General features: G+C 28.5%; 2 protein-coding genes across 2 annotated transcripts; both read left to right on the plus strand.

Annotated features, from left to right (window-relative positions):
* Positions 1-847: 847 nt before the first annotated feature.
* LOC111027424 (esterase FE4-like) lies at positions 848-3,978 on the plus strand. Its single transcript, XM_022305797.1, has 6 exons — positions 848-1,178; positions 1,829-2,019; positions 2,093-2,431; positions 3,255-3,411; positions 3,490-3,616; positions 3,759-3,978. The coding sequence occupies exons 1-6, from the start codon at positions 863-865 to the stop codon at positions 3,961-3,963; spliced, it is 1,335 nt and encodes a 444-aa protein (XP_022161489.1). The 5' UTR covers positions 848-862; the 3' UTR covers positions 3,964-3,978.
* Positions 3,979-13,582: 9,604 nt separating this feature from the next.
* LOC111027423 (esterase FE4) lies at positions 13,583-18,361 on the plus strand (the record flags this gene model as incomplete). Its single annotated transcript, XM_022305796.1, has 8 exons — positions 13,583-13,786; positions 13,853-14,002; positions 15,677-16,022; positions 16,604-16,794; positions 16,866-17,204; positions 17,564-17,720; positions 17,800-17,926; positions 18,240-18,361. Coding segments are annotated over exons 1-8 (1,636 nt in total), but the record flags the coding sequence as incomplete, so codon positions are not given.
* Between the last annotated feature and the right edge of the window lie 22 nt (positions 18,362-18,383).

Below are 18,383 nucleotides of genomic sequence, written 5' to 3' on the forward strand. Positions count from 1 at the left end.
ACCTATAATGGTCGAAAAATTTACTCATTCTTAGGCATACCATATGCAAGTCCTCCAGTTCAAAATAATCGATTTAAAGTATGTTAACTGTTAAGAAACATTTATTAAATTTATAGACAATTGAATTAAAATTATATTGAGTATTATTTTTACAGGAACCACAACCCGTACAGCCTTGGTTGGGAGTGTGGAACGCCACCGTTCCTGGAAGTGCCTGTTTAGGAATAGATTTTGGATCTGATTTTAAAATTATTGGTCAGGAAGATTGTTTATTTCTCAACGTTTATACACCTACGGTAATTTACATGTACGATATGTACATTTCTCTTCGAGTACAAGCGTTTGCTTATTTTTTTTACAGTTAACAACTAACAGCTATATTTTAAGTAAAAACAATTAATAAAGCTCTCCCTACTGAATTCCTGGTATCCAAATGCATTTTAATACAACTCATAAACCATAATTCCATATTGTTCATTATAAAAATAATTATTTAGAAACCTTTATTTTTGGTATCTACCTACTTATTTTTTAATATTGGCTTCTATTAATCTATATTAAACCATAATATTATGTTGATATGTGTTAAAATTAGCAAGTATGAATTGACTTTCAACAAAACCGAGGTTATAACTATATGAAACTGTAAGTTATGGAAGGAAGGATGAACTGACACCGTAGGAATATAAAGTGCTCTAAGCTTATGTTTTGAAACCTAAAAGTCTATTTACCAAATAATACTTGATAGTCTTTTACGATTCAAGGCAGATGAAAATAATAGAATGAGCTGCCTATTTTAGCATAACTGATATCAATTTCTTATGTTAAACAGCTTCCACAAGAGAATACGCCAGGTGATTTAATGAACGTAGTAGTGCACATACATGGAGGTGCGTTCATTGGTGGCGAAGGCATTTACTATGGTCCGCACTATCTTTTGGACAGCAAGGATTTCGTTTACGTATCGATAAATTACCGTTTGGGAGTATTAGGATTTGCTTCCACCGGCGATAGTGTTTTGCCTGGAAATAACGGATTGAAAGACCAAGTAGCAGCATTGAAATGGATACAACAAAACATCGCGGCATTTGGGGGTGACCCCAACAGCGTCACTATCACCGGCATGTCAGCTGGAGCAAGTTCTGTTCACTATCAATTGATTTCACCAATGTCCAAAGGTATGAGTAAATGCGTTCATCTACAATGTTATTTGAAACTACTAAAAAAAATTATGATTTGTCGTAATCCATACACACATGAATATATGAAGCGGCTAAAGCGATTAAAATTGTGTAGTATGTTATTAGTTAAAATAAGTACCTAGGTTTGTTAAATTGTTCGTGATAATTTATCGGTCATTAGGAGTGGTTAGATAGATCAATTTAATGCTTTTAATATGTATTCTACAAGTCACTGAAAAATGTATCTTTTTTCAATAATTTACTTGGTTGGATCGTAATATTATTCTACGTCTTATTACCTGAAAATATAGGCAAGTTTAAACTGCCATTCGTATTAAAACTAGTGAAATAATAATATGAAGATTATGTATTATTATCCTACTGGTCCTATAACTAACCTAATCTGGTCTAACATGTCCGTAAAACAGCCAGTACACGTTCATCAAATCACGAACTGCTTCGTTAGTTCTATTATTTGAGAGAATTTTCGAATATTTTAAATTTAAATGGTTACAACATTGTTTGTGTTTTTCATTATTTTAATTTTGGGGAAAATTATGATTATTTTTAAAATGTTAAGCTGCACATAAATAATATACACTTTTGAGTTATAACTATGAAGTATAAAAACATTTTTACATTTTAAGGTTTATTTAACAGAGCAATTCTTCAAAGTGGAAGTGCTTTTTGTCATTGGTCGTATACTGAAAACGTTTCTCAAAAAACAAAGTATATTGCAAGCTTGCTGGGATGTCCAACGAATAATTCAGTAGAAATCGTTGAATGCCTTCGTTCTAGACCAGCAAAGGATATTGCAAATTCATTAATAAACTACATGGTAAATATTTCGTAGGTTATTAAATTGTGAATTTACTCATTCTTAAATTGTATTTTATTCATAATGTATAAAGCCATGGAAACTCAGTCCTTTTACACCATTCGGTCCAACTGTTGAAGTAGCTGGATACGAGAAGTTTTTACCTGATATTCCAGAAAAACTCGTTCCACATGACATTCCTGTTCTGATCAGTACTGCTCAAGCTGAGGGTCTTGTTTTTGCAACATATATTGGCCTAGAAAATGGCTTTAATGAACTTAACAATAATTGGAATGAATATTTACCACATCTTCTTGATTATAATTATACGATTTCAAACGAAAATCTGAGATCCAGAACTGCCCATGATATAAAACAGTTTTACTTTGGTGACAAACCAATATCAAAAGAAACCAAAAGCAATCTTTCAAAAGTAAGTTTATACTATATGTACCTAATATTTTAAAAATAGTTTAAAAAAATTTTTAAGGTTTAAAATTTAAATCAATGTATAATGCCTGTCTAATTTAATTACTGTTAAAGTATAATCAATAGGGCTGTGAATTTTTAGGAAAGTGCATTTTTTTTTATGATTGTGAAACGTAGCTTTGGAAGTATATAATATGAATTATGTAACTATGAATACATTTATGAAACAAGTTACACAAAATGCATTTATATGCGGTAATACAACTTATTACTCTCTACTTATTGTTACGAATTTGTGAGGTTTAAGAATATTGGTATAGGTAGTTACTTATCATAGTGTATGTAATTGATTCGAATAAAAATGTTTCTTATGGTCGTATTTTTTTACCATTGTTACGTATTGTGGCCAATGAAAAAAAATTGCAAACAAAAAATAACAGAAGGAGAATATACACAGAGTGATTCACCAAACATGCTCACTTTCTTTTAGATTCTGAGCTGGGTGATGAAAATATTGATTTTACAATGATGAGTGTTTCTATATTTATTTTTGTATTTTTATTGGTGTTTGTCATCACGGTTTCGAGCAGTGAAAGAGCTCAATTAAATATTAAGTCACATTTTCGAAAAATAATTGTTAATACATAGTTCTTTGCTGCATATATTGTTTTATATTTTGAAAACTTGAAAGTCACATTTTCGAAAAATATTTTTTTTTATACATATTTCTCTAATTTTTTAATGTATGGTTGCACTCCAATACCATTGCACGAGTTTTTTTACTGAATTTAATGATAATATTAATAGATAATATCAACATTCTTCAGATGATTTCAGATAGAACATTTGGATATGCTGCGAGTAAGGCAGCTCAGCACATTGCTGCAAAGAATACGGCACCTGTATATTTTTATGAGTTTGGCTACGGTGGTAATTACTCTTCCACAGGTTTTTTCGATCCAAAATCATATTCCCGAGGATCAAGTAAATAACATATTTTAAATAAATACTTTTTTATGTGTATAGAATTTGTTTAATTCATTATAACTAATAAACAATTAGGCCCGACTCATGGCGATGAAACCAGCTATGTATTAAAAATGGATGGTTTCTACGTTTACGACAATGAAGAAGATAGAAAGATGATCAAAACTATGGTTAATATTTGGGCAACCTTTATTAAAACTGGGTATAATTAACAAAAACAGACTATAATTAATACGTATTAAAAAAATATAGGTCTCAAATCTTAAACAATAAATATTTTATATTTTTTTATACATTCTAGGATATATTAAATAGTGATTATATTTTTTTTTTTACTTTTATAGAGTACCAGATACTGAAAATTCAGAAATTTGGTTGCCTGTTTCTAAGAATCCAGCAGATCTTTTCAGGTTCACTAAGATTACTCAACAACAAACATTTGAAGCCAGAGAACAATCAAACCATGGCAATTATGAATTTTGGAGTAGCTTACCATTAACAGAATTTTTCGAATTTAATGTGCCAGAAGACATAAAAACTGAATTATAAATATTGAAACATAATAGTATGTACATACACAATAATAGTTTAAATATATATTTTAATATTTATATGAAATATTAAAATTTAAAAGTCACAATCATTTTATAAAAATAAATTGTTTTTACTACCGTATATTGAACATTTTGGTTTTAGATTCCAACGGAAGTAATAAATGTATTTTAAGTTGATGTGTGTTTTAGATTCTGAGCAAAGCGATGAATATATTGATTTTACAATGATGTGTGTTTTTAAATTTTTTTTTTGTTTATTCATTTTTTTGTGTCTGTCATCACGGTTATGAGCAGTTGAAGTGCTTCCGATTTTCTTCAACAGAAACTTTTCTGGTAGGAAAATGAATCTAGTTAGTGCATTCGGATAATCAAAATTCAAAATTCAAAATAATTTTTAAAAGTGACAGGGAAAACAAACAAAAAATTAATTAAAAACAAAAGTTTTTACGCAAAACCTATTTTCGAAAACATCGATTTTGGTTTTAAGGGTAACTTAAGGCATATGAAATGTCGATAAAAACAGTTTTTGGTACCTTACCAATCATTGTAAAATCCAGAATCTAAAATAATAATAATAACTATTGTTTTTATTGTTGTTGTATAAATAATACATTGTATCTACCTAAAAGTATAGGTACTGCACCGATTCACAAGGGTCTGACCATCGAATCTGCAAACACTGTTGATTGTGTTGATGGTGACGAAAAACAGAAATAGAAATTAAAAAATACTTATTCAGCGAATGATCAATTCAAAATATTACAAAAGCTGAAAAAAGTATAGGACATGGTAAAATAAACATTTGGTGTAAATTTCAAATATCTGCGATTCTTCGTTTTTTTGAATTAAAACAAAATAGAAAACCTTAAATATTTACTCTCGTCAAAATTTGAACTTTAAATAACTATAAGCAGAACTGTGCTTATGTGTAATATATTTAAATTGTTTGGTTACAGAACAACTGCTTAACGTTGATTTCAATTTTCAATCGTTATCTCTAAAAGATGTACATTTTATGTATACATTTTCAACTACAAAACAGTTTGGAAATTTTGAATTTAATAAATGTTGTCAAAATTTGAACTTAGTGTTACGATCTGGGCAGTCTCTGAATTGTCAGAATAACTAGTCTTTCAGCGGGCGCTTTATATGGATATACCTATTACAGACACTTAACATGAGAGTGATGACAACTTTGACAACTTGTTACACTACTATGATAATTGCCAATTGGATACCAAATTGCCATTCAAGACGGTACTTCAATCTAGGATATTTTATAATGTTATTACTTATTATCAATACGTTAACCGGTAAGTGAATTAATATTATTCTTAAATTATCAGTGATACTGTAAAAATGTTAAACATACTTAATACTTATGTAAAATTGGTTTTTTTTTTGACACCGAATTACAACAAAATGACAAAAATCTTTATTCTTTGTGTTAGTGTGTAATCTTGTCCAAATTTTAACTTAAAATTCTGTACAAAAAAACTGTCATTATACATTTTTTAGAATTTTTAGTTACGGAAAAATCTGCCTAAGTGGAAAATTGCTTTAAATTTTTAATCCTTAGGTATACAAATTGAAAACTTTATAAGTTTTTAACAACAAAATCATTTTTCAATTTGATAAATGTTGCCAAAATTTGAACTTTAAATGCTTATAAAAAAAATTGTACAAATTTATTTTTAATGTTTTTCAAGTGCTAATGTAACAATATACCTATCAAGAGTCTTGTATTAAATGTTCATGCTTTTCGACCCTAAATTTCAAGTGTCTACAGTAATTTATTTTTGAACTACAACAAAATAAGAAAATCACTACATGAGAAATTGACTAAATATCCAATGTTGTAACATTTTTAACTTTGAATTCTTATGAAAAATTATTGTCGATTTAACCTTTAAGTGACTGGAAAGGTAAGTGGGTAACTTTTTAGTTTTTAAATTTATTTTCCTTTAAATTTTAAAATGCATGTTTTGTAATTCCGTGACATATTTCTAACTAATAGCATGAACAGCTTATAAAATATATCTTTAAAGTTTAAATTGAAACTTTTTTTTAGTATCGAACATTAAAAAAATTAAAAAAGAAGAAAAAAATTTGGTGCAGGTGAAAAAGTTCTTGTACAAGACATATTTAAAAATAAATGGTTACCAGCAGTCATTGTAAAAAAAACCGATTTTTCAAGATCTTCAATTATTAAAAACGAAAATGGCAGATTGGTGTATTGAAACACTGAATTTATTAAGAAAATTGAGGACTATGATGGGTTGAATGAATTCAAAGATGAGAACAATATATTAACTAAAACTGAAAATGAGAATATTAAAACAAAAGCTAGGGATAATTAGCATACAACTAGATCTAGAAGAGGACGTAAAATGAAAAAGAAATAAAATATGGATGACAATGTTTACGTTTACTTATTCATGTTATAAGTCTAGGTTCGAACAAAAGAACGTTTCTTACATTCAAATATAATACATTTTTTTTATTAAACTTTGTATTGTTTATATTTTGTAAACATTTTATTATTAAGCAAAATATGTAGAAATATAGTAAAACATAGTTGTTTTCATAATTAGTGTTATATTTTATGTGTTATTGATATATATAATTGATTTACAATGTTTTTTTTTTTTCAAATTGTAAAATTTGTTAAATTGTTTTGAAAATAGGAGATATTGTATACCTACTTACATTATTATAATTATTATTATCATCAATATGTAACACATTACTTGTTATATTTTTCACAAAATATTATATTCACTTCATTTTAAAAAAAATGAATACAATTAAAACAGTTATTTGCCCAATATTTGTTGTTAATGAATGAATTATTTAATTTAAATACAGTAAAAAGTAGTGAATAAAACAATAATGACAATATATATAACTATAATAAAAAATATCCTGGGTTGACAAACTGTCTCCGCTTAGAATTTTTTTTCGTAAACAATGATATTCAATATATTTTTAATTTCAAATGTCTAAAAATATAAAAAATACTCATAACATACACGAAATTAATTGTTTTGAACTGGAGAACTTGTGTATGGTATGCCTAAGAATAATAATTACATTTTTAGACTACAGTAAAACCTCGATTATCCGAATCTCCGTTATACGAACCCTCTATTATCCGAATTATAATTAGCAGTGTTGGCCAGCGGTATAATTTTAATAATCGATATCTTATTTATTTTTCTGATATCGTATCGCGATATCGGAAAAATACCGATATCGATACCGATTAAAATTTTTATATAATTACAACAAGTTACATTTTATATAATTTAGTTTTTTGTACGTAGCTCTGTCACGTGTCACATGCAAACAAAATCTATTTGTGATGGCCCTAGAAGCGAAACACTTAAAGTGGTGTATCCAGAAATATTTAATGCTAAAGACAAATTGATATAATTGACAAAAAATAAAAATCATACATCATGACGTAACAAATATATTCCACACTTGTGTATAAAATCATACTAAAAAAATTAATCAAATTAAAATATATCTGATATAATTCATATCAAACTTTTCACATATTCCTAAACATACATAAATTTACTGAAATCTAGCAATAGCAAAGCATTGCCGGGCCTGCTGATAAAATTATAAAATTATCAATTAATAACGAAATAAAATCATTACGAGGTCTCACCGTGAGTTAACAACCGGCACTGAATTTAGATTAAATTGTTTAGTGTGTTGAACTATTTCTTTGAAATAGATCACAATAATATACTATAATTTATTATAGATAAAAGTAATAAAAGTGAATATCCGTCAACTTTATTGTTTCGAGCCGATACCGCAATATTTTCTATAATCATTTTTAGATAACGATATCGAAATTATTCGGAAAATACCTACGATATCGATATCGTATCGAATTATCGATATCGTTGGCCAACACTAATAATTAGCGTAACCGAACATTCTGTTATCCGAACATGAAAACTCGTATCCGGTAGATCGGCTGTCCGGTTTATCGAATTTATCATGAAAGGCAGCGGAAAAGCGCGTCGCAGCTCATCGTCAAATTAAAATTGATAATTTTGTCAAAAAATATAATAAATTAAATAAATGTATTGTATATCTAATAATGTGTAATGTATTTTTAATAATCTATGTAATGTATTTCTGATAATGTAATGTACGTAATTCTAATAAAATATTAATAATAATAATAAATATTTAACTATAAAAATAATAAATAATTAATATACATAAAATATGTAGCATAATATTATAATTCAGGTCACCAACATTTTACACCGTATCAACAAAAATGCGTTGCCTCTTTTTCGTGTCGATCTTAAACCTGCAATCAATAATAGCGATATTCTCAATCTGGACTCGATGTTACACACCAAAATTAAAATTGAACTTCCAAAAAGAAAACGTGCCCCTCCTCAAAGCAAGTCATGCCAGGCTTACTTTTATACAAGTAACTTTTGTCACCGTAACCCTTGTTGCGTCAAATGCGAAGATAACCACTTCTCCTTCGAATGCTCAAAACCACCTACCACTCCCGCGAAATGCGCATTATGCTCAGCACCACACACAGGTTCCTACAAGGGCTGTCCCGTATACAAAAATACTATCAAAAATCAAGCTAACCTTAAAGCAACTAAATATAATGAACTTCTCAAACATAAGAAACGTTCTCAGCCGATTCAACAAAAATCAAATTACTTAAATCCGAATACTGTTCCTACGCTCCCCCCCTCTCCAAATTCCTCCTCATCTTCCCGAAGCTTCCAATGCCTCTATCACCAATTCCAAAAATAGTTTGTCACATAATAATTTCCCAAATGATAATTTGTTGGCTAAGTTTATCAAATAACTCTCCGCTCTTATAAATCCACTTATTTCTCTCCTCACCACTATTCTACAGAAACAATTTACACCATAATCCAAATTCCATATCCCCCAATCAACTCGCTATATATTATCATTATCAAATTAACTACGCTCTCATTATAATTTACGATTCTATTTCATTACTCTATATCATTAATTAATATTATATAAATTACCAAGACTCTTCTCAATGTATAATTATATATATATATATTTTCCTTATCTATACCATTGTAAATGTATACTAGCTATTGTAACACCACACTGTCATTGTATCTATATCATGCACTTATATAACTGTCGAGCTATAATAGTTTTACTGGAAGCTCATAAAAAAAAAAATTTTAAAAAAATTAAAAAAAAATAATATTAAAAAAACTTTTTATTTTATATTTCCAATATCCGAACTTTTGTGTATCCGAACTAGGAGCGGTTCTAATTAGCTCGGATAATCGAGGTTCTACTGTATTTAATTTATATTCAAATCCACCTGCAATTTCACCCAAATGGACTTGCACTTAGGCGTATAGACCCCGAGTACGTCGAAAATCTTCTGATAAATAAAAACAAATGCAATGCAGTTGCACACATTTATTTCATTTTTAATGGAGATGAATGATTTTGAAACTAAATTATAATCACATTTCTTGAAAATGTAGTTCTGAATTTTAATAGTTTGCGCATAATGAACTTATTTCATAGTTGTGTATATATACATAATAAACAGTATCTGAAAATAATAATTAGTTATATTAGGCCTTGGGCCACTTAAGGTACTTGTACTAATGATATTATTAAATGAGTAATTAGCACACAAATACGGTGACACCGTCATATAGAACTACGAGAATAAATGATTACTCAATCACATTGAATTTACTGAAGTCCAAGTGATATGTGTTATGGTTTAAATTGGTCGGTCATTTTGAAAAGATTTAATTATAATTGAGTGGAATAATCAAAATAACTATAAAATAATATAAAATATTGCGAAGTATTGTCGAGCTTAATAGTTGTTACTAAAAGCTAAATAAAAAAAAAATAAAAAATATGATTTTAGTGAAAATTTAGGTCATATATGTTTGAGAAAAAGTAGGTACTTATTAATGTGACAGTTATATAGATATACTTAACTGTAAATCATAAACTAATTGTAAAACTCTAAAGTGTCAACATTATCCAAGATAAATATTAATATTCTTGATGGTTAATGTCAAAATGTGAACATTTGGCAAGTTACATTAGATGTGAGTGGTGACATATACATTTTAAATCGTAAGAAAAAAGATTTTTTAACATCATGCCAGACATATCTAATTAATATTGTAAGTATTTAATTTTAACAGAAAGATATAAAAATATATATAAGGGTGCCTATTGTGACTTACGAGTACCTAACTGTAATAATAATTGTTCTACTTGAAACTCGATATAATATACTATAAGTACTATACTCTATAAATAAATATTAGTCAATTTCAACTTATTATTTTATTTTATTATGGTTGATGGTAAAAACCTTTTTTTTTTAATAAAAAAGAAGACGTTATTAAAGATTTTATATTATATTATGCAAAAGTATTTATTCCAATATTAAAAATATAAATATTTATTTCTAATAAGTGTTTACATTCTTCATATGAATGTATTATATTTTAATTTTGAGTAGTAAAGGATATATTGAATTTACAATGATGAGTGTGTGTAATTGATTTATTTTATCCATTTGAAAATATTGAAAATTCATGTTCAAGAATTATTTTTTCAATTATTTGAAGATAAAATATTCAGAAAGGACTACATTCTACGGGCGATTGTAAACTCCGCCAGAATATCGGTCAAGATAAAAAGGTAATGATAGGTCTATGGTAAACTCCGCCAGTTTTTTTTTTTACCTGGTCAGTGCGACAGTGCTCACATTGCCACGTGCCTTCTCACATTAAATACGTTTACATCTAGTGTGATGATATATGTCAAAATTGATAAAATATTGTCAAGGTTAGATCGATTCAAATTATTAATAATTTTATCTTCATATTATCTGAAATCAGGATTTCCAATGATGATATCGGCAGTAGGTAAGGTATATGTAAAGACGTATACTTTGACGAACATAATTATTCGTAGTCTGCGTGTCTTTGTGTATATTTTCGATATTTCCGATACTTCTGATATTTGTATATGTCCGATGTCCGAACGAAATATGTCGCAAGAAAGTAATAATGTAAAATTAATTACTGGCCAACGAGGCAATTTATTGGTTGTATTTAAAAATTATAAGTATAATAAAAATATAAAATACGCGTCTGGTGAAATAAAATGGAGGTGCAATAACAAAAATTGTAATGCATTTATAAAAACTGTTGGAGCTGAGCAGTATAATATTACTTTAACACATTTTGCAAATGATACTCACATTACTTCATGCCTTCCAAATTCAATCCAAACACTAAAAAGACAAGAAATAAGTAGTTGTGTAAAGAGGAAAGCGGTGGAAAATATTCGTGATAAACCAGATAAATACATTTCAAAATTAATTTGTAATAAAATAGGTACACGTGTCGTATGCTATCAGAGATTGCATACGACACATTTATAGTCATTTTTTGTAGATGGCATACACCTCTTATAGCTAAGATATTGATATATTTTTTCTTTTAGCTAAAATATTAAACATGGGATTAAAATGTTGTAGTAGTACAATAAAAAACTCTACAAATTTAACTTCAAATGACATGTCATTGGTAAAGAGAAACATGTAAAATGCACGTAGAAAATTAATGCCACCAGTTCCAACTTCGCGATCTGAAGTTATTTCTTCGCTTATTCAGATGGCGCCAAAAACGATCAGAGATGAAAGTTTTTTAATTTTATCTGATTTCGATAGTGAGATCATTATATATAGTTTGTATTACAAATCTAAAATATTTATGTATCTCAGAAACAATTTATGTGGATGGAACGTTTGATTATTGTGTTAAATTTTTTTATCAATTATTTACTTTACATGGCTATTTTAATGGACATAATATACCACTTGTCTTCTGTCTTTCAAAAGATAAAAAACAAGAGACTTACATTAATTGTTTCAAATCAATCTGTGAAAAATGTTTAGAGTTAAATTTAGTTTTTAGTCCAACAGAAATAGTCGTCGATTTTGAATTAGCAATGCATAATGCATGCAACAAAATATGGCCTGATGTTAATCTAGTAGGATGTAGATTTCATATCAGAAAATCATGGTGGAGGGCAATTCAAAACTTTGGACTGAGTGTTGAATATAAAAGTGAATCAGAAATAAGTAAGTGGCTTCATCTATGTTTTGGATTATTATTTTTATCTCCCGAAAAAGTTCCCGATGTATTTGCATTTACTTAAGAAGCAATCATGCCATCCGACCCTAGAGTAACTTAGTTCTCAGATTACCTTGTTGACAATTATATAAGTAATGAAGCAGCATTTTCTCCTCATTTGTGGGCTGATCAAAAGGCAAATTTAAATCGAACAACAAATGCCTGTGAATCCTTTCATAGTCATCTGAGAAATTCATTTTATAAAAGTCATCCGAATGTTCACATTTTTAATAAAGTTCTTATCGAATTTCAAACCCAAACTTATATTAAACTAAATTGCATATCTCAAGTAAATCAACTAAAAAATTCGAAATCAAAAAAAAAAAATGACAGTATTACAGGATGCTATGAATAGGTATACTAATAAAGAAAAACAAGACATAGAATATTTGCAAATTGTATCACATAATTATAGTTTTCATACATGACAATATTTATAACGATTATTTATTTATCTTTTATTATATTTTATTATATTATGTGGACAATTATTAATTATTATTATGAAAAATATGATTTTGGATTATTTATTATGATTTTTTATACTATGATTTAAATATTGATATGATATGATATTGTATTATATTATAATTTTTTTTTAATACTACTATTTGATTTTCTTCATTGGCGGAGTTTACATGAACCTAATTTTACCTGTTTTTTTTTTCTGGCGGAGTTTACAGTAAAAAAAGGGTACTTGTGGCGGAGTTTATATGCGCTCCATTCTACCTCTAATCAGAATCGTTTTCCCATTCATTGATACATAATATTGAACTGAAATTTAACACTTCCATAATATAATTACAGATAGGTACCCACTCGAAACATACATACAGCGTGGTACCCACATGCATAACTTATTTTTTATGTTTCAATGCTAAATTATAAATATTGTGACTCTGAGATATCCAACTAAAATATAGCTCAAGCATTTTGAACAATATAAAATAAAATCTATTTGTTTTACTTATCACTACCTAATAAGTACTTGTAACATGTATTTATGTTTTAAAATATAGATACTTGTTTACGATTTTAACACTGTCAACAGTTAAGCATTTAGTGCAATATAAATACAAATATCATCTGACTGAATATAATACAGTAACCACTGATTGGTTAGATACAGCGATGCTGTACGAAGTGTGTACATACACTGTGTTACTGTCTTACATATTTAAATATTTTATATCATAAATAATTGTACCTGCTAGGTAGCTAATCAAACTAATTATTATTTTCAGATTTTGAATGTATTGAGTCCATGAATGAATTCAGTAAACATTATACAATACTACACTATTATAATTAAAATCTACACATTTCAGAAGTCTTTATAAACTTTAGTTTTAAAATCAACATTCGTCTTAATTAAAAATGAAAAATATTGGTGGAATTTTACTAAACTTCAGTTTATTCATCGGATGCTTTATGACATGTTCGACGTCTAATACGCCTAAAGTGCAAGTCCATTCTGGTGAAATTGCAGGTGGATTTGAATATACCTATAATGGTCGAAAAATTTACTCATTCTTAGGCATACCATATGCAAGTCCTCCAATTCAAAACAATCGATTTAAAGTATGTTAAGAAGCATTTCTTAATGTTTAGAGACAATTAAAATTATATAAAGTATTATTTTTACAGGAACCGCAACCAGTACAGCCTTGGTTGGGAGTATGGAACGCCACCGTTCCTGGAAGTGCCTGTTTAGGAATAGACTTTGGATCAATTTTATCTGATACTAAATTTATTGGTCAGGAAGATTGTTTATTTCTCAACGTTTACACCCCTAAGGTAATTTACAAATACAATATGTACATTTCACTACAATCACAAGTCTTGATTTTTTTGGTGGGAAGGGGTGTAGAAGAATATCATAATTTTACTTTATTCATTATTGTTAGATGTAACTATTTTCTACATACTTCAATGACGTAATTAAATATTAGTTTGTTTACAGATAAATAATTTTATATGCGGGTGTATCTTCTTATCTAAATAAATATACTTATGTATAATTAATTTTGTACACCTGTTTAGATTGAGACTTTTAAACTTATAGATCGACTTATGTCATATTTCGACAATAGATTTGAATAATTGTCAGACGATCTTGTATCATAAGTTATAACTACTTAAAAAAAAATTATTAGTCAGGTGTTACGTCTAAATAACGCATATTTAAATCCACAAATTTCGTGTACATGTAATGTTTTATGGTACTAACTGTCCCGTCACGGCGTTGCCCGTGCATTACATAGCCATATAAAAAAACCCCCTTTTACCCCCTTATAGTTCTAATTTTGAAAAATCCTTTGAAAAAAAAAAAAATAATAATAATATTTAAAAATAATTCTCATGATTCTATACACATATTGTTTTTAAAAAATGATTCTAAAGTTCATTATTTTGATAATTAACCATGAACATTAAGAAGGTTGAGCGGAAAATTAGTTATTAATTAAAATAAACATGCAAACTGTATATCTATACCCATTACCCATACACGGCAGCTAGTGGGTGACTTAAATTTGTTCAAAATTTTGAGCGTGATTGCTTACACTATCGTGATGATTAAACACTTATCAAAAAAATCACTATACAATTTTTCATTAATCTTGCAATTGATTTCACTATGAAATGAGCACTAAGAAATTATATATTAACGGTTCAAAATCATACACAGAATGTAGATGGATGTGTTTTAAAGGATACGCTATAAACGTGATGCCTCGACTAAGGGAAATAGGGATTTATTTTTATATGCCTAGATAGATATAGAATAATATGTAGAATTTTACTTCTTGGAACAATTCATATTTACACGCCGATGAAACACGTGGTTCGACGGACAAAAAGTTATGGTTTCATGTCGCTATGGAAATCCACAGGTCGCCGTGCTGTAAAATATATATATATTATAGATATACAATTTATACATAAAAAATTTCATTTTATCGATTTCAATCATTTGAAATCAGGCAACTTGGTGACACTCAGGAAAGTATTTGGAACAATTCTGTGAAAAACATTGGAAAAAAGTTAAATAGCGTAGAAACAAAATTGGTCCATAAAAAAGTCCTGTGCTTTCATACACATAAGGTTTAACCTCTATATTTTGGTAACTGCTTGTTTTTTAATATTACCTTCTATGAATCTATATTAAATCTATTGACTTTTAAAAAACCTTGACAGTTTTTGACGAATCTAGCATGGTTTAGATGGTACCCACATACATTTATAATACATTGGAAATCTATGCTCACAAATTTCCACTATTTGTATTACAGTTATACACATACGAATTGATACAGACCCCGATAATGTGATCTTTGTTCACAATTGTGTCACTAATGCGGTGACTATTATTATTAATCTAACCTGTATATCCTAATAATATTAATTATACCCTTGACTCCAAGTACAGCTTGAGGTGTACCAACAAACATAATTATATTTATTAAACAGCTTCAACAAGAGAAGACTCCAGGTGATTTAATGAACGTAGTAGTGCACATACATGGAGGTGGATACCATTTTGGCGAAGGCATATTATATGGTCCACACTATCTTTTGGACAACAACGATTTCGTTTACGTATCGATAAATTACCGCTTGGGCGTATTAGGATTTGCTTCCACCGGCGATGGTATTTTGCCTGGAAATAACGGATTGAAAGACCAAGTAGCTGCATTGAAATGGATACAACAAAACATCGTGGCATTTGGTGGTGACCCCAACAGCGTCACCATCACCGGCATGTCTGCTGGAGCAAGTTCTGTTCATAACCATTTAGTTTCACCAATGTCTAAAGGTATGAGTAAATGTTCCCATCTACAATGTTATTTGAAACAACTAAAAATAAATTATTCTCCGTCATAATCAATACGCATACAATGTGGACAGAGCAATTTTAATTGCGTAGTATTTTTGCATTTATTATTAGTGAAATAGGTTTGTTAAATTGTTTGTCATAATTTATATTTTGTCAAAAAGTTGTTAGATTAGACCAATTTAATATGTACACTATGAAGCACTGAAAATTGTATCTTTCCCAGTAATTTATTTAGTTGAACCGTATAATTCAAGTAATTACTTGAAAATATAAATAAGATTAAGTTACCATTAATATTGGCCAAATCTAACCTGGTCTCACATATATGCAACACAGTCAATGCATCATGTTCATCAAATCACGTACTGCTTCATTGGTTCCGATATCTGAGAGAGATTTAGAATATTTTAACGTGTAATTTTGACAAAATGGCCTGTGTTTTTTGTTATTTTCATTTAGGGGAAACTTATGATTATTTTTGAAATGTTAGAGTACATATTAATATAAATTTTTAGGTTATATATATAAATATATGGTACAAAATATTTTTACATTTTAAGGATTATTTAACCGAGCAATTCTTCAAAGCGGAAGTGCTTTTTGTCATTGGTCGACTGCTGAAAACGTTGCTCAAAAAACAAAGTATATTGCAACCCTGCTAGGATGCCCAACAAATAATTCAGTAGATATCGTTGAATGTCTTCGTTCTAGACCAGCAAATGCCATAGCAAAATCATTTCTGAACTTCATGGTAAATATTTTATTGATTATTATATTATAAATGTATTTATTCTTTAGTTGTATTTTTTATAATGTAAAAAGTCATGGAAACACGTTCCTTTTGCACCGTTTGGTCCAACTGTTGAAGTAGCTGGATACGAAAAATTCTTACCCGATATTCCAGAAAAACTCATTCCACATGACATCCCAGTACTGATTAGTACTGCCCAAGATGAAGGTCTTATTTTAGCAACATATATTGAGTTAAATAATGGCTTATATGAACTTAACAATAATTGGAACGCATATTTACCACTTCTTGTTGATTATAATCACACGATTTCAAACGAGAGTCTGAGATTCAAAACTGCCCAAGATATAAAACAGTTTTACTTTGGTGACAAACCAATATCAAAAGAAACCAAAAGTAATCTTGCACAAGTAAGTTTATAGTACATATGCACCTAATATTTGAAAAATAGTTTTAAATTATTTTATATTTAATTTTTCGGAAAACGGGAGTGAGCGTTTTAAGTGAATCACACTTTATAATTGATATAATATTCAAACACATCACTGAACTATAAACATAAATAACAACAATATGTAATAACGTCAAAAATGTGACAATGTATACACTTTATTGTACTTTGAAAAATTTAAAGTCATATTTTCGAAAAATATTTGTATTTAAACATATGTTTCAAATTTTTTAATGCATAATTGCAATAAAATGCAATTGTACGAGTTTTTTACTGCATTTAATAATAACATTAATAGGTAATATCAACATTCTTCAGATGATTTCAGATAGATCATTTTTATATGGTACAAGTAAGGCAGCTCAGCACATTGCTGCAAAGAATACCGCACCTGTATATTTCTACGAATTTGGGTATAGCGGTAATTATTCTTACACAGCTTTTTTCGATCCAAAATCATATTCCCGAGGATCAAGTAAATAACATATTTTAAATACCTACGTTTGTATGTGCATTATAAATTTTTTAATTCATCGTAACTAATAAACAATTAGGCCCAACTCATGGCGATGAAACAAATTATGTTTTAAAAGTGGACGGTTTCACCGTTTACGACAATGATGAAGATAGAAAGATGATCAAAACTATGGTTAACATTTGGGCAACCTTTATTAAAACTGGGTAATTATCTGATTTTTATTATTTGACTCTCTAATCAATCATTATTATGAATATTAATGGAATCTGATAAGAGTTCCTAAACAGATTCTAGTGTAAACCCTATAGTCTGTCCAGAATGAGATCGGTACAGGCGGCTACCTACTGCGCATGGGCGTGACTTTGTTCCCTGTGCCGTTCTCTTTTTAATAGACTATAAAAACGTTTAAAAAAAAAAAAGCTTCCACATTATATACAATAAATATTTTGTATTTTTTTTATATATTCTAGGATCTATCAAATAGTGATTATAATTTTTTTATTTTTATTTTTTTAGAGTACCAGATACTGAAAATTCAGAAATTTGGTTACCTGTTTCTAAGAACCCAGCAGATCTTTTCAGGTTCACTAAGATTACTCAACAACAAACATTTGAAGCCAGAGAACAATCAAACCATGGCAATTATGAATTTTGGAGTAG

The sequence above is a fragment of the Myzus persicae genome, unplaced genomic scaffold (genome assembly GCF_001856785.1).
Source record: "Myzus persicae strain clone G006 unplaced genomic scaffold, MPER_G0061.0, whole genome shotgun sequence".
In the NCBI taxonomy this organism is placed as follows: Eukaryota; Metazoa; Arthropoda; class Insecta; order Hemiptera; family Aphididae; genus Myzus; species Myzus persicae.

What these genes read in the sequence shown, in the direction of transcription:
- LOC111027424 (XM_022305797.1), top strand. Translation starts at nt 863, where the DNA reads ATGAACGTAGTAGTGCACATACATGGAGGTGCGTTCATTGGTGGCGAA. An exon ending in ATTCATTAATAAACTACATG is followed by an intron (nt 2,020 to 2,092) that starts GTAAATATTTCG and finishes TAATGTATAAAG; the next exon opens with CCATGGAAACTCAGTCCTTT. An exon ending in ATCATATTCCCGAGGATCAA is followed by an intron (nt 3,412 to 3,489) that starts GTAAATAACATA and finishes ATAAACAATTAG; the next exon opens with GCCCGACTCATGGCGATGAA.